At 38.6% G+C, this 25,053-nt stretch overlaps 1 protein-coding gene across 1 annotated transcript in view; it reads left to right on the top strand.

Moving 5' to 3' along the window:
* The window catches only part of LOC127410763 (pleckstrin homology domain-containing family G member 3-like), a 78,982-nt gene that overhangs the window by 22,138 nt on the left and 31,791 nt on the right, over positions 1-25,053 (top strand). The window contains exon 3 of the mRNA XM_051645980.1: positions 16,006-16,445. Within this exon, the coding sequence (XP_051501940.1) occupies positions 16,006-16,445 (440 nt within the window). The remainder of the gene's footprint in view (positions 1-16,005; positions 16,446-25,053) is intronic.

The following is a 25,053-nucleotide window of genomic DNA, read 5'->3' as shown; positions in this document are numbered from 1 at the left end:
ACTCAAATATTTAAGTTCATTTAACTTATTTTATTTAAAAATCCATAGACTTAAGATTTGAAGTGTTAATAACTCAAACTATTAAGTACAAAATTGAGGCTATGGGGAATACTCACAATCCCTTGCTTCTTGAATTATGTTTCCTTGGTCAGAGGGAACAGATTGGGGAATTTAAATAATTGTTATTAAGAATTCATAAATGTTTTAGCTCTTTTGTTGTAATATTTATACTTTGTTTGGTGTGATGTCACAATTAGGGTGATCTGTGTCTCTTTGGTCAAGTTGGACCCTGCTCACACTATCTCAGTTCTCTTTATGCATGTGAAGCTGAAGTGCATATATGCATTTCTGTAAAGAATGATTTAATAACTGACCTAGAATCAGTTATCATCTTTATTTGAGCTGTGCTGTTGTTTGATCTAAAATGGAATCAATTCAATTAAAATGTACAACAGTAGAAACAACAATATTTAAATTTTAAATCTGAGTTTGACTCAAATAGTTAAGTTCACTCTACTTGAATACCAAGTTAATTGAACTTAAATACTCAAGTTTTGGGAGACCCCATTACTCAGTGGAATTGAGGGAACGAGTTTACTCAATCAAATGAGTGCAATGAACTTATTAGGGTTTTCAGTGTGATATCTCAGGTGTGTGTGACTTTCTTTCTTCAGCAGAACACATTTGAAGGAAAATAGTAAAATATCTCAGCTCAGAAGGTCCTTAAAATGCAAGTGAATGGAGATTTCTCTTATGAAGCTCCAAAAATCGCAGACAGTCATCATAAATGTCATCCATACGACTCCAGTGGTTAAATTAATGTCTTCTAAATCGACACGATCACTTTTAGTGTGAAAAAGATCAATATTTAAGTACTTTTTAACTATAATCCATTGCTTATTTTTCTTCAAATGTGTTCTGCTGAAGAAAAAAGACACACACCTGGGATATCATGAGGGTGAGTAAATAATGAGAGAATTTTCATTTTCAGGTGAACTATCCCTTTAATGCTCTATCAAGTTTTAAATAAACAAAACCGACCTCCCTATTCTAAACCTTTAACCTAAACCTAAACCTAACCGAGAGTGTCGTATAAAGCAAACGTGAGATGAAAAACACAAGCACGTCATTTTGTGCTGCTTCTGTGACACTTTGGGTTCATGTGTGGACTCGTGTGCTCTTCAGGACTCGTATCCCACTCCTTTACATCACAAGTGTAATGCACTATCAGTCGAGCTACCGCGCAATTTGCTCACACTCGAACAAGCTTGTAAATGTAGTTGATTATGTAACGCAAATGTTAAAATGAGTCATGCACTATAGTAAAAGTATTTAGATGTCATAAGATAGTATTGTGTGAGGAACAGGGTGAAAAGTAAGTGTTTATGAAATGATAATGTGCCGTTTTACTCGTGATTTGTATTAAAAAAAAAAAAAGTACATAAAAGTCGTTGTTGTTGTAGCGCCTCTAGTGCACCGCGATACGTACAATGAGCCACGTAAAACTCATTTAGCAAAAAATGATGTGATTCTATGAGACCAGGTGGATAGACAACATTTGTTGTATTTCAGTTGCTCATTATTGGACAAAGTTTTCTCATCTTAATTTCCGTCATCAGAAATAGTTCATAATTGCTTCTTTCGTAAGTTGTTGCGTACTCAGTCATACGTAGGCTAATATGTTGTTTGTTAACTTTGCTGTGCGTGTGGTTATCTGCAGATCTCTCACAAAAAAAAAACGAACCCTGTAATCACTGTAAATTACACTGTTAGACGCAGAGAAATGCACAGGTAGACTAAACACTTAAATGAAGGGACTCGGGTAAAGACTAAAAATCTTAAAAATGGGTAGCTTCTGTTTTTCTTTCATGACACTCTTGGTTGCTAAATATAGTATTAAATGCTGTTGAGTTTGATGGAGGTGACATGTTAATTGTGTGAGAACAGTGAGTATTGAAAGACAGACATTGATTCAGCTGTGCTATGTGGCGCGCTCAGAAACATGTGGTGAACAAATGGAAGACCTTTAAGGTGACTATGAGTACTAGTGTTGGTTACTTTCACTTTTGAACACTGCTGTTTTGCCAACAACAAGGGTGACTTTTAATATTTTTTGTGTGACCTTTTTTTATTTTAAATATTCAGGAGTTTTGGTTGGTATTTATTTGCTTTTACTCTTAAAGTTATTCAGTTTGTTAGTTTGTTTTTTCATAAAAATGGATCTTTAGTATTTTTAATGTGGATATTTCAATTGAAAAGAATTGCAAAAAATTTCATCATTAAAAATTCATGGAATATTAACCTTCCAAAAAATATTCAGTGTATTTAAATTTCATCTTTATTATTCGACAGGTAATATTTGGATCATTATAATTCGCTTTGCAAATTTCAGTGGTTCAAATTTGGTTGGAAATTCAACCGTGTACTTCATTGCATTGCAGGTAAAGCTGTAGAGTGCCGATGCACAATCTTCACTTGCTGCACTATACTTCACCACTAGGTGGTGCAATCGGGTGTTGATGAAGATCAGTCGGGTGGCTCAAATATTACGCTACCTGTCAAATAGTAGACAAAAGTAAAAAGAGCCATTCCAAATATTTTGGAACATGCCTTTGAAAGGTGAATATTTATTATGCATATTTGATGAGTTGGCACAAGTGCATTGAAAGAAGTGAAGTGCTTCTGTCTCTTTATGTAATCTCAGACTGACTCGATGTTCAGTGGGGGGCTCTGTGGGGTCCATGACATCTGTTGCAGGGCTCCCTGTTCTTCTATCTGTTTAGGCTGTCTCAACTGCTTCTGTCTCTTTATGTAATCTCAGACTGACACGATGTTCAGTGGGGGGGATTTGTGGGGACCATGACATCTGTTGCAGGGCTCCCTGTTCTTCTATCTGTTTAGGCTGTCTCAACTGCTTCTGTCTCTTTATGTAATCTCAGACTGACTCGATGTTCAGTGGGGGGATTTGTGGGGACCATGACATCTGTTGCAGGGCTCCCTGTTCTTCTATCTGTTTAGGCTGTCTCAATTGCTTCTGTCTCTTTATGTAATCTCAGACTGACACGATGTTCAGTGGGGGGGATTTGTGGAGACCATGACATCTGTTGCAGGGCTCCCTGTTCTTCTATCTGTTTAGGCTGTCTCAACTGCTTCTGTCTCTTTATGTAATCTCAGACTGACACGATGTTCAGTGGGGGGGATTTGTGGAGACCATGACATCTGTTGCAGGGCTCCCTGTTCTTCTATCTGTTTAGGCTGTCTCAACTGCTTCTGTCTCTTTATGTAATCTCAGACTGACACGATGTTCAGTGGGGGGGATTTGTGGGGACCATGACATCTGTTGCAGGGCTCCCTGTTCTTCTATCTGTTTAGGCTGTCTCAATTGCTTCTGTCTCTTTATGTAATCTCAGACTGACACGATGTTCAGTGGGGGGGATTTGTGGGGACCATGACATCTGTTGCAGGGCTCCCTGTTCTTCTATTCTATTCACAAAAGTAATGTTTGGAGTCTAACATTTATATTTCCTATTGACACACTGAAGCTGAAGATATAAATAACCATCTTAAGACAAATGCTTTTGTGAAACATCTTATGTGCACAGTATTGTGTGTGTGTGTGTGTGTATATATATATATATATATATATTTAAAAAAAATTTTCAATTGGATATAGTGGGTTACTGTGTGTCAGTGAATTCTGAAAAGTCTAAAGGCCCGGGTATACTTCAGTTTTGTGGCTTTCCGGTCGGCTCACGCCTGGTCGACCGCGTTGCTTTTCAAAGTATACTCTTGTGACCGTGAGTGAATACGAACGCGATCGACGCATGCCCGCCACAGCTGCTTTGTGATAGTACAGTCATTGGCAGGCACATGCTCAGACGATGCGCACAGACGAGGGCCGCGTCTGCCTGTCGAGAAAATTTGGGCTGCGCACGACGAACTTTGCATCATGCATACTGTGCGTGGATTGATCCGCAATGCGGACACCCGAAGTATACTTTGTCCTTAATTGTAAATGTTTTCATTTTAGGCTGTAAGGCAACAAACGGGGAATATTTTGAGAGGGGTGGTGACTTTCTAAACCTACTGTATTTGAATATTCCTTACGTTAAAACCCTGAAATACAACCGAAAACATGAAGAACAAAAGCATTACAGTATGTCTTCATGTCACAATCACAATTAATCGCATACATAAATTTTTGCAGAGGCCCCCAAATAAAAATAATATATATATATATAATTTATTCACAATACATTTATTTATATTATTATCTATGTACAATATAGAGTGTGTGTGTGTGTGTGTGTGTGATTTAAAATGCAGAAAATTGTGCCAGATATGTAAAGCATTGGTAAGACAATACAAAAAGTGACTTTAGACGGCAATATATTGTTTATTTCCATATTACTGAATATAAGCTTATCATTGGCCGACAGTTGAATTCGTCACTCTGTCTGAGGTAGATTTATAATAAGGGCTTGTCGAGGGATGCATCAGTGTACACTTGCATCAGACGGATGCTTTTGGAGTGCTTACTTTGGTTGTGTCACATCATAAGCAGTGTTTTAAGACGCTGTGTGAAGTTAAACAGTTTGAACAGCTCTGCGCTGCCTTTACAGCTATAGTTTCGCTTACTGCCCCCTGCTGAAAACAGGCGCTACTTTAAGCTCGAGTTGCTCGGATGGTAGACATTTTTCTTAGTACGGTCCAGGGACATGATTAATTGTGTAATTTTGTACTGAAGTAACACGTTAAATCGGCAGCCGTAATTTCACATATTTTTGTAATGTAACACAATACCGTAAACCAAAATATCTTTGATGGTGGCACATGCCATGACAGTATTTGACCTGTTATTGAAAACCAACCATAGAAGAAGACAGTTTACACCAATTCTTACTATAGCGCTGAGAATGCAACACATACTTGCGTTATGTTTTGAATCGTGCTCTGACACATTTCGGAACGCAACAACGCACAAAATCGAGCTTGTGTAGCTAGAAGCGTTTAAATGCATGTAATTGTGTAGCGTGTTTCAGGCCTTTTTCCCGGTAGCAAAGATGATTTTGTTGAAAATCACAGCTGAGGAGAATATGATTGTGAAGTGCAGCTGTTCTCAGACGTTCCTCATTCTACTACTTTTTCGTTTCTGTCTATGCTGTGAAAGGAAGCGGCGAGATTTACATAAGGTCCTCGGTGAGAGACATTGCTCTCCATGGAAACATCTCTGAAATGCCAATTAACAAGTAAGAAGCATTTCAATCATGAGTCATGTGAGTGGAAAAATCTTTATTTTAAAGTAAGGAAATTCCTTCTGGTCTGGGAATGATGAAATTCCCAACCATCACACACCTAAAAATATCTGAATGTCATTGCATTAGATAACGACAAAATATCAAAGCAAGTGACTTTTATTTTAAAGAAAGATGGCACAAACACACTTTTTTTTTTTAGCTTGTTAGGTTTGAAATGATAAAACAATCGAGTTGAAGACATTTTTAAGTGTGACTATGGTAAGTGTCGCTGTATCTGCGGTATATTGGTGTGAGATGAAGTTATGGGGTGTGATATGGGAGTGTCTGGTCTGTAGGGAGTGTCAAACATGACACATTAATCAGATCCGATCTGATCTCGTTCTTGTTGCCTGAGGTGTGAGAGATGCTTTGTTAGATCAGGAATCTTCAAAGGAAAGCGCTGCAGTTTGTTCTCCTCAGGTGAGGAATATTTGCTTTTCTGCTTTTAGACAGATGGAGTTTGACACCTCATTTTACAGCTTTATGCATTTATTTACATGTGCACACATGTTTTTCTTTTATTGCAACCTGACCATCTTGTATGCATATATAAATGATGAGTTGTTACCACGGTTACAGTGGTTTATGAATAAGAGTCCATTTTTTTTTTTCCAAGTTTATAGTAGTGCGTTGTAAAACATTGTAAATGTATCGAATGGAGCACCGTCGGTCATTTGCATTTGTAGGACTGTTATCAGTGAATCTTTGCATTTATAGGTTTGTAATGTCTCTAGTTTTAAGACGTCACTGGTAACTATTTTGACTGTGTGCAGAATGAAATTATGTGGTCAAGGGAAGAGCAGCTCTTTTGTTCCAGGTGAAATATGCATCGGGTGGTTTTAGGTTTTTATATTCGTTTATAACTTCCTGGAAGGTAACAACATATGTGGGTCAGAAAAATCATTTTATACACAAAATGTTCCTGTCTTTTATATCAGTGATTCTCAACTGGTTTTGCTTGTTGGTGAAATAATAGTATCAAACCCGTAACCTGTATTAAATGTAGTCTGGATCGTTTATGACACTTAAATTTGGACCAAAATACTGTAGAGTTTGATTGGACTAAAAGAAACATTAAAAAATGTGGTATGAAGAAGGGCATTTAATTGAAGCCCAAACTCTGTGACCCGACCTGTCAAGGATTAAAACGGAATGACAATACAATTAAAAGTATTGTCTAAAAGATTGTCCTAATTTAGTTTCTCACTATTCACAAACCCAAACCCAATGCAAACCTGAAGTAATGCATGCAAAACCGTCCCGAAACTCAACAGAGACATCTGTCGCACCTTCAAATCTGTAGACCCGCCTGCGGGTCCAAAAGGGGGCGCTATATCACGAAAAAAGTTTACGAGTAAAATGTTAAAGTCCCCAGATACAGGGGGGCCTGGGTAGCTCAGTGGTAAAATACAATTGGCTATCACCCCTGGAGTTCGCTAGTTCGAATCCCAGGGCGTGCTGAGTGACTCCAGCCAGGTCTCCTAAGCAACCAAATTGGCCCAGTTGCTAGGGAGGGTAGAGTCACATGGGGTAACCTCCTCGTGGTCGCTATAATGTGGTTTGTTCTCGGTGGGGCGCATGGTGAATTGAGCGTGGTTGCTGCGGTGGATGGCGTGAAGCCTCCACACGTGCTATGTCTCCGTGGCAACGCGCTCAACAAGCCACGTGATAAGATGCGCGGGTTGACTGTCTCAGACGCAGAGGCAACTGGGATTCGTCCTCCGCCACCCGGACTGAGGCGAATCACTATGCGACCACGAGGACTTACAGCGCATTGGGAATTGGGCATTCCAAATTGGGAGAAAAAAAAAAAAAAGTCCCCAGATACATAAGTCAGGCATATGTGGTATCATTTGAATCTGAACTTTTCATAGATAACAATCACTTCTGCTTTTATGTTACATAAAATAACAAAATAAGACCTGAAGACATCCGCGTCGCAAATAAGCGCCCCCTAGTGGCAGTGTGTCATTCAAATAGCACTTAAATAGAGAAGTCATATATCAAATGAAAGCTCTCATTCTCAGGAATGCAACTCTACAGTGTATTTTGTTGCCCTAATACCACAGTTTGAAAGATTTTCAAAAGAATCACAAAGTGAAATATATATATATAATATATAATAGATGCTGGACCCCATTTATTAAGACCACTTACCCACCTGTGTAATAAGCCAACAGAATACCCCCATCTAGATAACAACCTCCCCCTTACGCCGGTGGCATCGGTTTTTAAAATTTGAGTGAGAAAAATTGCAGGCGGCAGCCTAAAAATTCCCCAGAGTTGAAGAGGTTAAGCGAAACTTCAGTTCAGTTTTTACGGGTGTTAGACTCAAGACCGAACAAATCATTTTCAGACATAAATATCCAATCTAGTCTCACAGAATGAACGTTACTATAACTACATTTTCGCAAACTGACTTTTACGTGCCATGTTCTACATTTTGCCGCAGTTTCCTGGTGAAATTAATACTAGAGGCACTACAACAACTTCACAATTTATGAACTTTTACTCAAATCACGACTGTAACAGCCGATTATGATTTTATAAATGCGTATTTTTCGCTCTATAAATCACACACTGCTACTATATGTTATGATCTCAAAACACTTTTACTAAAACTATACATTTTAACGCTTGTGTTACAGACTCGCCTACATTTACACACTTATTCCAACGTGATTAGCTTGCGCGGCAGTGCACCTGAAAGAGTGTTGGACTTTGAATTCGGAAGTCCTCTGGTCGAGACCAGCCAAGCACACAAGCTGACCCGTGAGACGAAACTGTCATAGAAGCGACAAGAAATGAGGTGTTTGCGTCTAAAAAACTTTGCATTTGCTTTTAGATCACTATTGGTTATCTTTAGTTAAAGTTTAGGTTAGGGAGTTATATTTTACTCATTAAAACCTCCATATAATATTCATCTTAATAACCTCGTCTGATTACGACACCATTTTACTCGCTTTTGCCGCCCCCCGCTGGACATTCTGAAACTGCAGCAGAAAGTGAAATAAGGCAGGTAATTTCATTTTGCAAAAATGTTGCCTTGGTCACGTAATGTTCATGAGATCAGGCTGTGAATATCTCTAAAAATTACATAATTAGAAAGCAAAGAAAGATTATGTATCAAAGCAGATTCTCAATGGACATTTAAAGCATGCAAGAACAATTTATTTGTGCTGTTTTGATCGACTCAGCGTCTGGTTTTCACTGTTTTAGAGGTGAACTCTGGGTCATCATGCCATTTGTTTTTCTGCCTCCTAATGCCTGATAAATTGAAGAGGAAGGCAGACACATGTTTGTGCTGTTTGCATGTTTTTACAGTCTATTTTACAGTCTCAGGATATTTATGACAGGAATTCAGACTATGAAAATCAAAGCTCTGCACTGGAGCTCGCATGGAATCCAGCGTATTCCGCCACAGACCGCCTGGTTCCAGACGTTAAAGAAATGTTCCTTAATCCAGACAGAAATCGGGTTAATCTGACCAAATCTGTAAAGCAAGCTAATATGCGGTGACGATATTTTGTTCTTGCGGTTTGTTTGGTTATCTCTAGATGTTTTGAGCATGTAACTGTTTCCACAGGACAATACAAATACTACACTCACCTTGAGGCAAGTTAATGGATAATAACTTATTAGAAACCGTGTTGACTATCACAGTCTCGTAAAACTGTCAGACGTGAAGGTATGTGGGTTAATGCTTGTTTTTAGACTGGTTTAGTGTTTAAGTCATGGAGTTTAGTTGAAATAAGCAGCATTTTGAGGTCTCTTGTTCCATGATTTTGCTCGTTTTAATTGTTTTTTTAATTTGATAAGGTTGTGGGTTAAATTTACAAAGGTTAATGTTATTTTCAGCCATTCATTTTGTTCATTCCTTGCTGTTTTCTGCCTTTCTGAACACATATGAGTGTGTCGGGATAACTGTCCGTCATCCATATATCGCACAGCTGCTTTATGGATTTCCATATGAAGGAAAAAGGTTTTAAAGCGGGTATTTCAGTCAAATGTGAGTGAAGAATGTAAATTGCTCGTGTGAAAGGTGTGTTTTGGTTTCCAGTAATAATAGACTGCAGGAATGTGGCCGCCTGTGTGTTTGGAGGTCAACGTTTAAATGCTGCGTTCAATCATTAGCTGTTTTGCACCGATCAAGTGTTTATCTAACGTAGTTTCTGTGTTCTGTGTTTTTCATTGGTTCTCAGTGTGATGGTGTTGCTAAACTTGAGCAGAGTTTGGAGGTAAAATGTTGTTGTCGAATGGAAACGCTTGATATGAGCATAAACTCTTAAAATGCGCTTAAAAGTTTATGTGCTAGGTAGAGGTGGATTTTCTAGAGTTTTGAACAAGTCAAAATGTGTATTGAGGTGATTGAATCCGTTTATTTGCAAAACGATGGCATGTTTTGACCATGCGTGCACATCTTAAGGGTGTGCAAGAGCATGATGTGACTGGCCCAGCGAAAGGTCCGACTTAGGCATACAATTATAGTCACATTTTTAGAAGTGCACTTAAATGCGAAACATGGATGGAAACCTAGCTACTGTCACTTTATTCATCAGTAACTGTTTCAGCATCTTGTAAACTCATCAGGTTTTGCCATTCCTGCTATTATTTGAAGAGCAAAATATTTGAGTACATATTTCAAACAAACTTAAAATAACTCAGCGGAACATCAAGTTAATGCAAAATGGAAAATGGCATTTGTCTGTTTCACTGATTGTTCAGGTGTGTGTTTGTGTCCAGGGCTTTATCAGATTTATTTGAACACACTTGTATTTACTGGGTCAGTCTGAACATCTGAGCTGGTGCTGAGATTCTTATACACCATTTAAAGAGCTTACACACACACCGCTCCAGCACTTATAAACAGTTATGACTTTGAATCATTTATAATGAGCAGGTCATTAGATGTATGTGCTGCACCCTGTTCTCTGTTGACTTTCAGCTGTATTGAATTGGAAATTTATGACTAAGATCCTTTATGATAGTTCAGTTATACATTACATAATGCCCAGCCTCCACGATTCAGGTGCTGAGAATCTCTGATGTTTCCCAAAGTATCTGTTCTGTGGAATCTGATGTGTTACAATGTATCCAGTGTCATAACAAGCCCTGATGAAGTCATTTAGCGGCTTTATAATGTAAACATTCCAAATGCAGCAATGATACAACATGCTCATATTGGCTGATGCTTTGAACTAGGGCTGGGTGATTATATCGAATATTATCAATATAATCGAGATCATTTTGCTGACGATGTAAAATTGACCAATATCACGATGATTTAAATGTGCTTTCATTTGGCCATTAAGTTTCATAAAGAGCGCATCAGTAGACTAATTTCACGATCCTTCAGGGCTGCACAATTAATCAAAATAACATCAAAATGGTGAGTTGGTCATGTGTGATTATTAATCCACAAAAGGCTGTGATTTAAAGACAGATAAACGTGGTCTGTGTGTGATTCGGAACAAACCAGTGACGCACTGATCTACACGCATGGCGACGCTCTCAGATCAGTTCACGTGCATTGTGAAATCAAAGTAATGCAGGTTCAAGCATTCACGCAATTCCAACTTTTGAGCCATTTCAGAGCAAATACATAATTATCGAGATATATATCAAATATCGTCAATAGGCTGAAAAATATAGAGAGAGAATTTTTTTAAGACGTATCACCCATCCCTACTTTGAACTGTTGTTTACTCTAAAAATATTGTATGTTTAGTGCAAAAAATGTATCCATACAAACGTTCAGCAATGCTGTACATGACATTGTAGAAAAACGTAGACGTCACAAATGTTTCTAAATTCTAGGTAACAGGACAAGTAAAATAGAAAAAGAGATAATGGTAACACTTTACAAGAAGGTTGTATTCGTTAACATTAATGAACAATACATTTACAGCACTCATTAATCTTGATAAATGTTAATTTACACACACAATTTTTTTTAATTAAAAAATGTTGATTGTTAACTTTAGTTCATGCATTATGAACTATCATGAACATAGTATTTTAATTAACTAACACTGATTGAGATTAATAAAGGCTGTAAATAGATTTTGCACATTTCTATGACGTGATTCTTAATGTATTAATTAATGTAAAGTGTTACTGGTATAATAAACTAGAATACTTGATTAAGAAAAAAAATTCTTAATGTAAAATTTCACTAAAAAGATTTATACAAATTAATAGAAATCTCCAAAGATGTATTCGTTTTGATAATAATAAATACCTGTTGGAGTAACATTATTGGCTACACAGATTTAAAAAAAAAAAAAAAAACACTATTGTTTGCATTTCCATTGTTTTACCATTCCTCCCTTTAGCCAAACCCTCTTTTGATGGCTCACAGATCAGATTTAGTACTAACTTTCCTATATTCACAGATGTCTTCATGTGTTTGCTTGTCTTTGTATCTGTATCTGTGAGTGTTTCTCAGTAGGGTGTTATGGGGAGTGTTTGTTAGGACTGTTCGAATGGCTCACACTATTACCACAGGAAGGAAATGAGAATTTAAACTAGAACACCAGAAGATTTCAAAACTGTCAATACTTGTAAAAGTGGCACCACAACATAAGTAGATATGAGTGTGATATAGATATGAGACATAAGTGTCTACAAGTAGAAATACTATAACTTGTTAATACCATGGTACAGTTGTGCTCAGTAGTTTGCATACCCTTGGAGAATTGGTAATATATGTACCATTTTTAAAGAAAACATGAGTGAGCAGGCAAAACACATTTCTTTTATTTCTTATGGGATTCATATTCAACTGTAGGTTAGAACAGAATGGCACAATCATAAAACACAACATGGCAACAATGAAAAAAATGAAATGACCCCTGTTCAAAAGTCTGCATACCCTTAGTTCTTAATACTGTGTATTGCCCCCTTTAGCATCAATGACAGCATGCAGTCTTTTGTAATAGTTGTCTATGAGGCCCCAAATTCTTGCAGGTGGTATAGCTGCCCATTCGTCTTGGCAAAATGCCTCCAGGTCATGCAAAGTCTTTGGTCGTCTTGCATGAACCGCACGTTTGAGATCTCCCCAGAGCGGCTCGATGATATTAAGGTCAGGAGACTGTGATGGCCACTCCAGAACCTTCACCTTTTTCTGCTGTAACCACTGGAGGGTCAACTTGGCCTTGTGCTTAGGGTCAATGTCATGCTGGAAAGTCCAAGAGCGTCCCATACGCAGCTTTCGTGCAGAAGAATGCAAATTGTCTGCCAGTATTTTCTGATAACAATGCTGCATTCATCTTGCCATCAATTTTCACAAGATTCCCCGTGCCTTTAGAGCTCGCACCCCCCAAAACATCAGTGAGCCACCACCATGCTTCACAGTGGGGATGGTATTCTTTTCACTATAGGCCTTGTTGACCCCTCTCCAAACATAGCGCTTATGGTTGTGACCATAAAGCTCTATTTTGGTCTCGTCACTCCAAATTACAGTGTGCCAGAAGCTGTGAGGCGTGTCAAGGTGTTGTCGGGCATATTGTAACCGGGCTTTTTTGTGGCATTGGTGCAGTAAAGGCTTCTTTCTGGCAACTCGACCATGCAGCTCATTTTTGTTCAAGTATCGTCGTATTGTGCTTCTTGAAACAACCACACCATCTTTTTCCAGAGCAGCCTGTATTTCTCCTGAGGTTACCTGTGGGTTTTTCTTTGTATCCCGAACAATTCTTCTGGCAGTTGTGGCTGAAATCTTTCTTGGTCTACCTGACCTTGGCTTGGTATCAAGAGATCCCTGAATTTTCCACTTCTTAATAAGTGATTGAACAGTACTGACTGGCATTTTCAAGGCTTTGGATATCTTTTTATATCCTTTTCCATCTTTATAAAGCTCCATTACCTTGTTACGCAGGTCTTTTGACAGTTCTTTTCTGCTCCCCATGTCTCAGTATCTAGCCTGCTCAGTGCATCCACGTGAGCGCTAACAAACTCATTGACTATTTATACACAGACACTAATTGCAATTTAAAAGCCACAGGTGTGGGAAATTAACCTTTAATTGCCATTTAAACCTGTGCGTGTCACCTTGTGTGTCTGTAACAAGGCCAAACATTCATGGGTGTGTAAACTTTTGATCAGGGCCATTTGGGTGATTTCCATTATCATTATGATTTAAAAAGGAGCCAAACAACTATGTGATAATAAATGGCTTCATATGATCACTATCCTTAAATAAAATAATTTTTTTTTGCATGATCAGTCATATTTTCAAAATCAATGTCAAAATTTCACAATTTCTGCCAGGGTATGCAAACTTTTGAGCACAACTGTAGATAATGAATATATGTGCATGTCTGTGGGCGGGAAAACTGCTTTGTTATTTAGATGTTACGTTATATATTTTGACACAAAGCAAAGTGAAGTTTAGTCTTTTAACCTCCTGAGACCCGAGCGTGACTGCTGTGTGCATTTTCCATTTCCCTTTTTGATTGGTAACTAGTAGCAACTAATAAACAAGCTTTTTTAAACTGTGAAATTAAGTAATACCAAGCTATAAATAGTCAGATTTTTCATCAAATAGTTTGTTTCCAGGAGTGTTGGTTATTCATGTTTTTGAGGTGTTACAGACATCACAGCTGATTTTCTGTAAAACTGAATAATTAATTCTGATTCAAAGTAATGTCCAGCATCATCCAATCACTGTCAACCATGTTAAAATAAAATGATACATTATAAATTCTGAATCTATGTACTGATTATCATTGTCACATGTCTGTCAAACATGTTGAGTGATCCAAACATCATCTGCAGCCTGAAACTGAACTTTTGATCAGATTTTAGGAGTGAATGCACTTAACTGCATAGAGAGCTATAGGATGCTCCCTTGCTCCCTATTTAGTGTATGACTAAACCTCCAGTGTGCGCGCGTGTGTGTGTGTGTGTGTCTGTTGCAGTTTATTGTTCAACCAACATCCCAATAATAACCAGATAAAATTAAGATTTGGCGCACAACACTAGACGCGTTTGGAGCGACTCTCTGGTCTTCATAAACGCCACATTTTTAGGATAATGTGTCAAGTTAAAAGTAGTGGAAACTTTGAAAATCACATCTCAAGATTCCTGTGTTTTGTTGTGCTTCCTCCTAAGTGAGCACTTCTCATTCAGTATCTGTGCTGCTTGTGAGGTTTTAGACGCGCTGCCGATAATCGATTCCAAAAGCAACTAAAATTAATCTGTAAAATCGATATATCGGTTTACCTCTAGTGATATGTTGCATTGATATAAAATGATTCATACCATGACACCACCCACCCTTGCCACAACCTGCACGACTTACTTTAGATGTGTTTATATATCGTGTGAATAAGTTTTCCTGTATCACAGGTGATGTGGTATGATTTCATCCATGAGTAATGGAGCTCTGAAAGAATGATAAGATTCGGCTGTATTGCTCATGTGGAGACTTGCGTGTATGGATTTCATAGTTAAACCTCACATGCATCTACAGATCTACACAAAACTCCTCAGAGCTGGATGAGTCCTGTGGAAAAAGAGCTTGTAATGACGCAGGAAGCATTTGGCATCTCATCAAATGTGCTGTCTTCAAAGTTCTGCATTAGCAGCGACTGTGCAATGACTGCATGAAACGACTGAAGTTTCCCAGGCTCTTAAGTTCAATATCCTCCTCATTGTTTCTGTCAATGGAAACATCTAAACACTATTCACTGATGTGCTTTCATACTGACATTTTTAGTTGTGTTGGGATGGGAATTTAGCCATTCTGAGCAATGAGATGAAGAGATGCAGTTTTACTTTGTAAAGAGTGAGAAACCTTTTCAAAGTGCACCAAGGCCAAGGCCAAGTTGGTTAGTTTCCCTCGGTTTTGTGTGTGCTTGGGTGTGACATCAATCTGTGACCCTAAAATCCTTCCCCATCAAGCTGTCTCATGTAGATTGTTCTTTATTTCCTGGCTCTCTGGATTCTCATTTCAAAGCAAAAATTACATGTCTGGATTGTATTGCAGTGTGGAGAGAACATGAACATGAACAAGGACATGTCGAAAATTATTTCAGAAAACATATTTACATTAAAGGTTCAATACAAGTTAAGCTCAGTCAACAGTATTTGTGGCATAATGTTGATTACCACAAAAACTTATTTTGACTTGTCCCTCCTTTTCTTTAAAAAAAGCAAAAATCGGGGGCCTGAGTATCTTAGCGAGTATTGACGCTGACTACCACCCCTGGAGTCGCGAGTTCGAATCCAGGGCGTGCTGAGTGACTCCAGCCAGGTCGCCTAAGCAACCAAATTGGCCTGGTTGCTAGGGAGGGTAGAGTCACATGGGGAAACCTCCTCGTGGTCGCGATTAGTGGTTCTCGCTCTCAATGTGGTGTGTGTTAAGTTGTGTGTGGATCGTGGAGAGTAGCATGAGCCTCCACATGCTGTAAGTCTCCGCGGTGTCATGCACATCGAGCCACATGATAAGATGTGCGGGTTGACTGTCTCAGAAGCGGAGGCAACTAATTAATAACTGAGACTTGGACCACGAGGACCTACTAAGTAGTGGGAATTGGGCATTCCAAATTGGGAGAAAAGGGGATAAAATATATATATATATGTCAGTGTTACAAGGTTAATGGAAGTGAATGGGGTCTGGCTGATATATCGGTCTATCACTACTGTAAGTGTATAATATGACCCCTGTCGCAATTTAAAACTCTTTCTCTTCTCTGTTTGTCTCCAGTAGAATGTCATCGTCTATCGACGGGTTCGTCTGTGGGCAGTCACGACCCCCATTCGGCAGACTGCAGCTCGCTGTCAGGCACTGAGCATTCTGAGGACAGGCGTCCGGTCAGCACAGTGTCCACTGTTTCGTCCAGCTCTTCTGTCGAGGGCAACAGCAGCCCGTGCCGGGGCTCACCAAACATGCAAGCGGATGTCAACCTGGAGCTCAGCCCATCGGAGGGTCCTTTAGATCCTCCAGCAATGCTTGAGTTTGATTGGCCCGTAGTAGAACCCTTGATTAACCCTGTAATTACAGTACCAGAACATTGCGTAGACCCGTCACCGTTTGCCACGGTCACCATGGCACCCAACCCTCAGCTCACCTACGTGGACCGTGTCGTCATGGAGATTATAGAGACGGAGCGGATGTACGTCAGAGATTTATGCAGCATCATAGAGGTGAGAAACATGATGATTAGTTTTCCATACTGACTGTTTTTTGGTCTGAACCAAAAATTACTTCATGTCTCTTTAGCATTTACACACATTTCTAATGTGCATTTGTCATGGTGTTTCTTTTGCTCTCAGAATTGAATTAAATGTTTATCAAAAGAGAAAGTTAACTTTTAGTTGACCTGTATCGTCAAGGTTTGTCTGATTATGTTCCGTAATCCCCTGCTGGTAGATGTCGTAACTACACCATAATGTGGGCAAAAATAATCTTTCTCCAATACAGAAAATACACAAAATTAATTTAGCAAGCAACATGTAAATTGCAATGATTTATTTATTTATTTATTTGTTTTTTCTGCTATATTTTGAAATGCAGCAGCATTTTTAAGGGGCCAAGCACCAAAGGTGCTGGAATCGTTTTGTATTTGTACTGATTTTCAGGTTTTTCTTATTATTTTACTGCCCTAAAAGTGTCTGGGCAACAAAAAACGTAAGTCATAGAGATCCCAAATTTGGTAGGATGGTCCCAAATCCCAACGGCTACACTGGCACGTACACACATACCCATCTGACCCTAGGTGGTGCTATAATAAGGATTTTTACTTTTTCACTAATATCTCCGCAACTGTAATTTTTCCTGCCATTTTAGATTTTTTTTTTTTTTAAAACCTACTTTTTCTAACTCCTTCAAGGCCGTTTGCCCGATTCGCTCAAAATTAGGTGTACATCATCTACAGAACATTCTGACAAAAAAGTTATCAAAAGAATTTAGATACGTCAAATCATCCTGAAGATATTAGCGAAAAAATTCCAATTTTAATCATTGATCAATATCTACTCGACGCAAAGACCAAACATTACAAAAAGACAACAGGACATTTTGAGGATGTACTAAAATTTTCGTGCAGTTTTACCCCTAGGGGGTGATACAACGACAAAAACTGTCATGACTCCACAGCCGCTTGATCAACAAAGTTCATATTAAATATGCACCTTCTTTGGTTCAAGTGCTAACATATCCGTAACATATCTATTCGAACCCAATCAAATTTCAGCACCTAATAACTTGAACTGTAAATGGCCCATGGTCATGAAACTTACTATACAGAAGAAGGGTCTCTACACAAAGCTGTATATAAAATTTTGAGAGAATCGGCCACACGCTTGCACTATAATAAGCTAAATAACTCCAGAACCGTATTGGCTAGAATAATTTTTCTTAGCTTCTCCAAATCCTTCAGTGCCCCTAAAGCATGTGGTCACATGGATTTTCATTTCTGTATGAAAACTTTTCAACCACTTTGATTTTTTTTTAAAACCTACTTTTCCGAACTTGTCCCAGCCCGTTTCCTCGATTCACACGAAATTTAGTTTACATTATCTACAGACCCTCCTGACAAAATATATCAAAAGAATTTTAATTTAAGTCATTCGGAAGATATAAACAATTACGTTTTTGGGTGTGGCCTGTAATTACTAATTGGCCTGTATCTTGTGAGCGAAAAATTGGACATGGACAAGAGAACATTATGAGGTCACATGCAAAATTTCATCAATTTTTGATGCTAGGGGGCGCTATAACTTTAAACTACCAATTTGTGCTACTGTGATTAAGGCAGTTAGGTTTAGGATTCCAAAGGATCTTTCCTGTCAAATCTGATTATTTTTGTCATTTTTCCATATGTGCTTGGCCCCCGATAATTGCCGCTTGTGGCTTTATTTGTCTCTTTTGAGGGCATTTTAAAGATCCCTTTTTATTTTGTTATCTCGGCACCCGCTCGCTGTTTGACTGACTGACAGGTGGTGCGTGTGTGTGTGCGCTTTATGTGTGCAAGTGCTTTAAGAGCACTCATGGAGTTGCGGTAATGCGGAATACGTGCCTAAACGGTGAAGTACACTTGAAAATTCTGCAAAAAATGCCCGTTTTGGTGAGAGAGAATTATAAACTGTTAGTTATGTAACGGATAATGTACAGTTAGCCGGTTATCGCAAAAAAAAACCAGAGAGTGTGTTCAGAACCCTGACGCAAAGCTGAAGACTCTTATATCAACCTGAAGGGGCTTATTTTGTGATAACCATCTGACTGTTCATTCTCACACTCATAACATGGCTACTAACCAAATGAACAAATAAATGGACATGAAACATTGATTTGAGTTGAAATGATTCTATTTGCATGCTTGTAGAGACCACAGATTGATCCGAGAAGTAAAGCTGACTCGCAATACCTCAGTGAGCGGTCTGATATGTGGATCTGCTGTTGTTACTGAGAAATATCAGACCACTAGGTGGCGCCGTTAACCAATCAGAATAGAGTATTTCAGTGAGCTGTGTAATAAGTGCTATAAATTTAAACAAGGGACCTAAAAGTGGATTTGTGTCAAAAATATAGACTTGAAGTGTAAATCCAGCCTAAACGACCTGCCGCTGTCTAGTATGTTGTCAATATTAATCAAACAAAAAAAATGCGAAAACTGCTTGCTGCTCTTGACTAGATAACTTTAGTTGCTTTAAAATTATTTATGTTTTATAATTATATGTTGCAATTTCTGAATGCAATGTTTTCTTCATTTGTATCTTTGTTCCATTGCTTGCAATATGTTTATTTGTTTACTGACTGTTTACTTGTCTCAATAATTACTTGATAACCTGAAACAATGTTTAGTAAAAATGAGTTTGTATTTTGTTGTATATCGAAATTGGTATTGAGAATCGTCAAATAGCTTTCATAATATGTAATCAAAATGGACTTTAACTGAAAGACAGTAGATCAAAATTAATTGGAATCGAATTGGTAACTCTGTATCAATACCTAGCCCTTCTTATTATTTATTTATTATTTACTTAAGCCACGTTTTAAACCACTTTTTCAGTTTCCTAACGTCAGTGTTTCCCAAAGTGGCCAGTTATGGAGAGGGTTTCAAGTGACCGGAAAAGTCATGGAAAAAAATTCTTGTTCAAAGGTGTGGGAACCCTTGGACATGGATTCCTCTTTATGTTCCATAAACCCTGAGCTGTGCCCAACAAAACTCCCACACCTCCTTAATTTCCTTCACAGCCAGCACAAACACTTCCTGTAACTTTACCAGCTGCTGCTTATCACAGTTTAACACTGTAAAACATCGACAAACGGCAGACAGTGAGGGTTTGACAGGATCTCACAACTGCTGTTATTGTAGTTTGGATCAGACTCTGTTTTGAACGCTGTGTGAGCAGGATGTCTCGCTGCTGAACACGGGGATTCTTCTGGTTTTTAGGTTTCTGCAGGTGTTGCTCCCAGTACAAGAATTCGTCGACTAATCTAGCATCTTGTCTAGGCTGCGAGAACTGCAGTATGACACCAAAACAAGCCCCTCAGGGAAAGTTACTCACATGCATATCGTCTCTACTTTTGACGATACACTCACAGAACACACACAGTCCACTTATGATTAGAGGTAGGCACTGGCCTTAAAATGAAACCCTAACCCGAGACCATGTGGCCTGGAACGGTATTGTAAGCCCGAACCCGAAATAACTCTCTTAATAATTTCTTCAAGCAAGTGCTGTTGCATTAGGCTGTAAAGAAACCGAAAACCGGTGTCTCGACATAGGTTTTTGAAACTTGAAGTTCTCTATAACCCGGCCCAAAACCCAGCTATTTCTCGGGGTCCCGTCGAGCTGGGATTGGGTACCTCTAAAACTGTCAAGCTCCAATTAAATTACCCAACAGCAACAAAACTCTGGGAGACAAAACCGTGTTTAACGAGTTAATGAGTGCTTTTTCAAAGTTCACAGGGTCGTGGCTTCAAATCTTTTAAAGATATTCCAATTTAGTTTTTAGGCAACTAGATATCCACAAGCAGAACTAAGTTTTGGCAGTGAAAATAGTCAGTGCTTTTGGATGGACAGAATTTCTGATTGGGCCTCATTCATGAAACACGAGCAGAACGAAACTGTGCAAATCGTTTATAAAGCCATTCTGACAAATAGTCAAGTATATTTTATTCCCAGCCCTGCTTCATCAATTTTTATGTAGTTTTTTCCAGCAGAAGTGCTTGACATGAATGATTCACAGAAAGACGCTTGATAAGACTTTTGATTTTCAGGTGGACATCCTCCTGCTGGTGTGAACTGAAATTTTTTTAACATGTCAAACCATTTTGAATTGTTTGAATTGAGAGCAAAAACATGCAATGACAGTAAGTTCCTCACTTTTTTTGAGATGCGATTGTTTTACGATGTAATAAATGCACTTCATTGATAAATTGATTACATTTCTGTTCTGCATAGATGTCAAACGGATTTACTAGCGATCCCGGGGCCTTCCTTATATGGCCTTTTCATGGACTTGAATTATAATAACTGTGAATGAATGTGCACACGCCCCCTAAATACAAATGTTTAGAATTCACTAACATAAACACATTTAACGAACAAATCTGGGAACGTTTTCGGGAAGGTCCATTTTATGCATAAATTACTCTCAATTTAGTGTAGACCTAACCCCTAACCCCTAACCCTTATTTTAATTTTCTGTGGTCTGTTATAGAGCGCAACATTCAGGTTATGAAAGTGAAAATCGCATTCATTTTCTCCATAGGGAAAATTATTTTTAAATATAGATTTTGACAACTTATCAACTTTTAAAGACAGACAATACCACAAGCTCCGAGGTTGTTATTCGATGCTATTAGTCCATGTTTAATATTAAGGGGCCTGGGTAGCTCAGTGAGTATTGACGCTGACTAACACCCCCTGGAGTCACGAGTTTGAATCCAGGGCGTGCTGAGTGACTCCAGCCAGGTCTCCTAAGCAACCAAATTGACCCGGTTGCTAGGGAGGGTAGAGTCACATGGGGTAACCTGTGGTTTTCGCGCTCGGTGGGGCGTGTGGTGAGTTGTGCGTGGATGTCGTGGAGAATAGCATGAAGCCTCCACACGTGCTAGGTCTCCGCGGTAATGCGCTCAAGCCACATGATAAGATGCACGAATTGACGGTCTCAGACACGGAGGCAACTTGAGATTCGTCCTCCCCCACCCAGATAGAGGCGAGTCACTACGCCACCACGAGGACTTGGAGCGCATTGGGAATTGGGCGTTCCAAATTGGGGAGGAAAGGGGAGGAAAAAAGTCAGAAATATTAGCATAAATCTGGATATTTGCAATCAAATTAAAATAGATTGTTTCTATACTTATAAAGCAACAGTTGTATATTTTTCCATCGCTTTAAATGTGATTACGTCATTCGCAATGCTTCATGGGATAGTTTTTTGCTTCAAATCAAAGTTTGCAATGTTGTGATTCACCTCGGAGCTGGTTGGTTTGGTTCATGGTGCACAACTCTTTTATGAAGGATTTTATGAAATCCCTATGGAATAAATAAATGGGAAAAATACTTCCGGAACCAAGACAGCTAAAAAAGTAGGCGTGCACTTTTGCGCTTTATTGTGGTAACATCTATGATATGACACAATCTTCTTGTTGAAGTGGGCTGTTCTTGGCTAGAAAGGACTACTTTCATGAGGCTTAAGCCCAAAGTACACTTCGGTTTTGACGCGAATGTTTTTTTTTTACGCTTCATTTGACTGTGTGCGCATACACAGGCTGTTTCCGCCTGCACACTACAACTATTATGAGATACTGGACTATTTCTCTTCAGGAGTTTCGACCCTTAAAGATATCTTTATATACAAATGCAGGTATCACACACGCGCTCTTGACGTGCACATCCACTGTTGTTGTTTTCACTTTCGTCTTCTGTTGTTTAGCGGCGATTACATCATCTTTAACTGTGAGTGTTAGGCGGTTAGAATAATCGGGCTGCACGAGTTCAGTGCTCGAGCAGTCTGCTGATGAAGAAATTTGAGTCACACGTCCTATACGCAGACGCCTAGCGTTCGAGTCTGTCCCAAGTTTACTTTGTGCTTTAGCCTACACTAACACTTTTTTAATTGAACCATGGTATTAAATTAAGTACCTTGGAATGCCATGGAAAACCTTGGTATATGAATCTAAAACCATCTTATTACCATCTTATAGCTTCATTGTAACATGTTTGCAGCACAGTACTTAAGTGCAAAATTTGAAGGTTCTTGCCTAAGGACCATAATTGGGCTCTTGGTAGACGTGTTGTTTATTCACAGTCTGAAGCTGATGCCATGGGTTACAATGACCGTCTGGGAAATCGAAATTAAGTTCTTCACTGTTCATCTTTGTGTAGCTCTCCACATAATCAAACAGGCTTCCTGTTGGAAATGGAGATGCATTACATCTTCTCTCTGATTGGCTCCGATGATATTAACTTGTGGCACTCATTGGCAGATGAAACCCAAATATGGTGTTTTCCCTGTACTGTCTGTTTGGGTGAAACTGGACAGTTTGTTGGCCACTTAACACTGTAAATGGACACAGACACTCGCAAAGAATTCTGTCTCTCAACAAAGTGTCAGAGTTTCTCACTCCACAAGTGGTGCAAACATTAAAAGTGAAGTTGCATGATGATGCAAAGCGCCACAGAGTCAGAGAGTGTTTACACTCTTCAGGAAGTCAAACTACCAATGGATTACTGATCGTTGCAATTGGTAAAATGACACACTTCAACTTTAAATGTGTAATAGATTCTAACTCAGAAACATCATAATGTTCGAGCTTTCTTGGGTCTGTTCTTCCATGTGATGTTGTTGAATAATGTCCATTCACATGGAGAATATCTGGCTCATTATGTTTGCTCTTTGGGTGAAGGATGTTGAACTCCTCCCTTGAGCTCCGGCGGTCTGAATTACAGCCAAACTTGGCCGTTGTGCTGTTTCCTAATATGCACTTTGGGCGGTGTGTGTGTGTGTGTGTGGTCATGCCTGTTATGATGTAGCGCGTGAGACTCCAGCTCGACTGTTCGGAGTGGCACAAAAGTGGATTTATGTGTTTGAGTGGGTAAATCTCTTTAAACCTAAACCTCTAAAATTAGTTTTTTCATCATGACAATTAAAGGAATATTCCAGGTTCAACACAAGTTAATCTTGTGTTTGTGCACAACAGCATTTGTGGCATAATGTTGATTCCCACTAAAAAATAGTTTAGACTCATCCCTTCTTTTGGAATTTACCAGGAACGACTAAGGTTATTGCATGCACTGTCTGCATTGGTTTAGCGCCCAATTCACTTAAGGAATTATGCCGATTCTGAGCACTATATCTCCATCATTTGATTATTATTTGATAAATTATATAAACGATTGAAAATGAACAGAGATATTTCTTTCACATAAAATTTATTTTACCACCTGCTTTCATCTGGCGGTAATAGCGCCATGTAAATTGCGCCAGGCGATTTTTGTGAATGATGCCCAGTTTACAGTATAATGAGCCTAATTTACATAAAAAGGAGGTGTGTTTTCATGGAAAGAAATGACTTAATTTAAATTCTTCAGATGCAGCGCAATTTCATCTGTGAGTGTGGCTGCTTGAACTAGATTGTTTTAAAAGTATAGCCACAAGATGTAAACATGTTAACATGATTTTAGTGTGCTTCACTTACAAGGTTTAACGTTTTTGCGTCAGCATGGCGTTGAAGTTGTAAAATTGGAAATAACTTTACACAGATAAGGTTAGTAAGTGAGAATGTACAATTAGCCGGTTGTTATTGCAAAAAAAAAACCCGACAGCGCAAAGCAGAAGACTCTTATATCACCCTGTCAGGGTTTATTTTGCAATAACAACCGGTTGACTGTACATTATCCCGCTTATTACACGGCTACTAACCAAATAAATAAATGCATTGACATAGTATATTGATTTGCGTTGAAATTATGTCATTATGTGAGAAGAAATAAATCACAGAACAGCTGAAATGAGTTCTTCTGGTGTTTATTTTGTAATTAATGAACTGCTCATTATCCCGCTTATTACTACTTGCCAAATAAATAAATAAATGCACATGAAACGTTTATTTGCATTGAAATTATTTTATTAGCTTAACTGTAGAGACCACAGAGTGATCCGAGAAGTAGTAAAGATGACTCGCAATACCCGGATGTGCGGTTGTTCCTGAGAACATGGCGTCACTGCTAGATGGCGCCATTGAACAATCAGAAATGAGTATTCCAGAGAGCCTTGTAATAATTTATTCTATCACACTAAAATCATGTTAACACGCATATTGTTTGAGTCTCATGGCTATACTTTTGAAACAGTGAGTATTTTAACGTTTATAGATTGCCGTAGTGATTGGAACTGCTTTTTTTTTTTTTTAGGCCACAAATGCTGTTGATTGAGTTTAACTTGTATTGAACCCAGAATATCCATTTAACCCTTGCGCGTAAATAAAAAAGTTACTCGGAGGCCCTTAGAGGACAAACATGTCCATGTCAAAAAACTGCTATAATAATATTATATATTAATATTATTTTTCACTTTCAATGAGTTAATTTTGTTAACCAACATCAGTCCTGATCACAACTACCAATTATTCATTTATTTTCAGGATTTTAACCCTTTAAATGGCAGTTTGTTCATATAATGCTACTGTTGTTTTTTATTTTAAAAAATAAATAAATAAATAAATAAAATCCATATACTAAATGCTAAGGGGATTTTTTTTGGGGGGGGGGTGGTGGATTATCACAGTCTGGGATATGT

This window comes from Myxocyprinus asiaticus, chromosome 20, assembly GCF_019703515.2.
Source record: "Myxocyprinus asiaticus isolate MX2 ecotype Aquarium Trade chromosome 20, UBuf_Myxa_2, whole genome shotgun sequence".
Taxonomy (NCBI): domain Eukaryota; kingdom Metazoa; phylum Chordata; class Actinopteri; order Cypriniformes; family Catostomidae; genus Myxocyprinus; species Myxocyprinus asiaticus.
The sequence above is the reverse complement of the archived record's forward strand: the minus strand, read 5'-3'. Positions and strand labels throughout refer to the sequence as shown.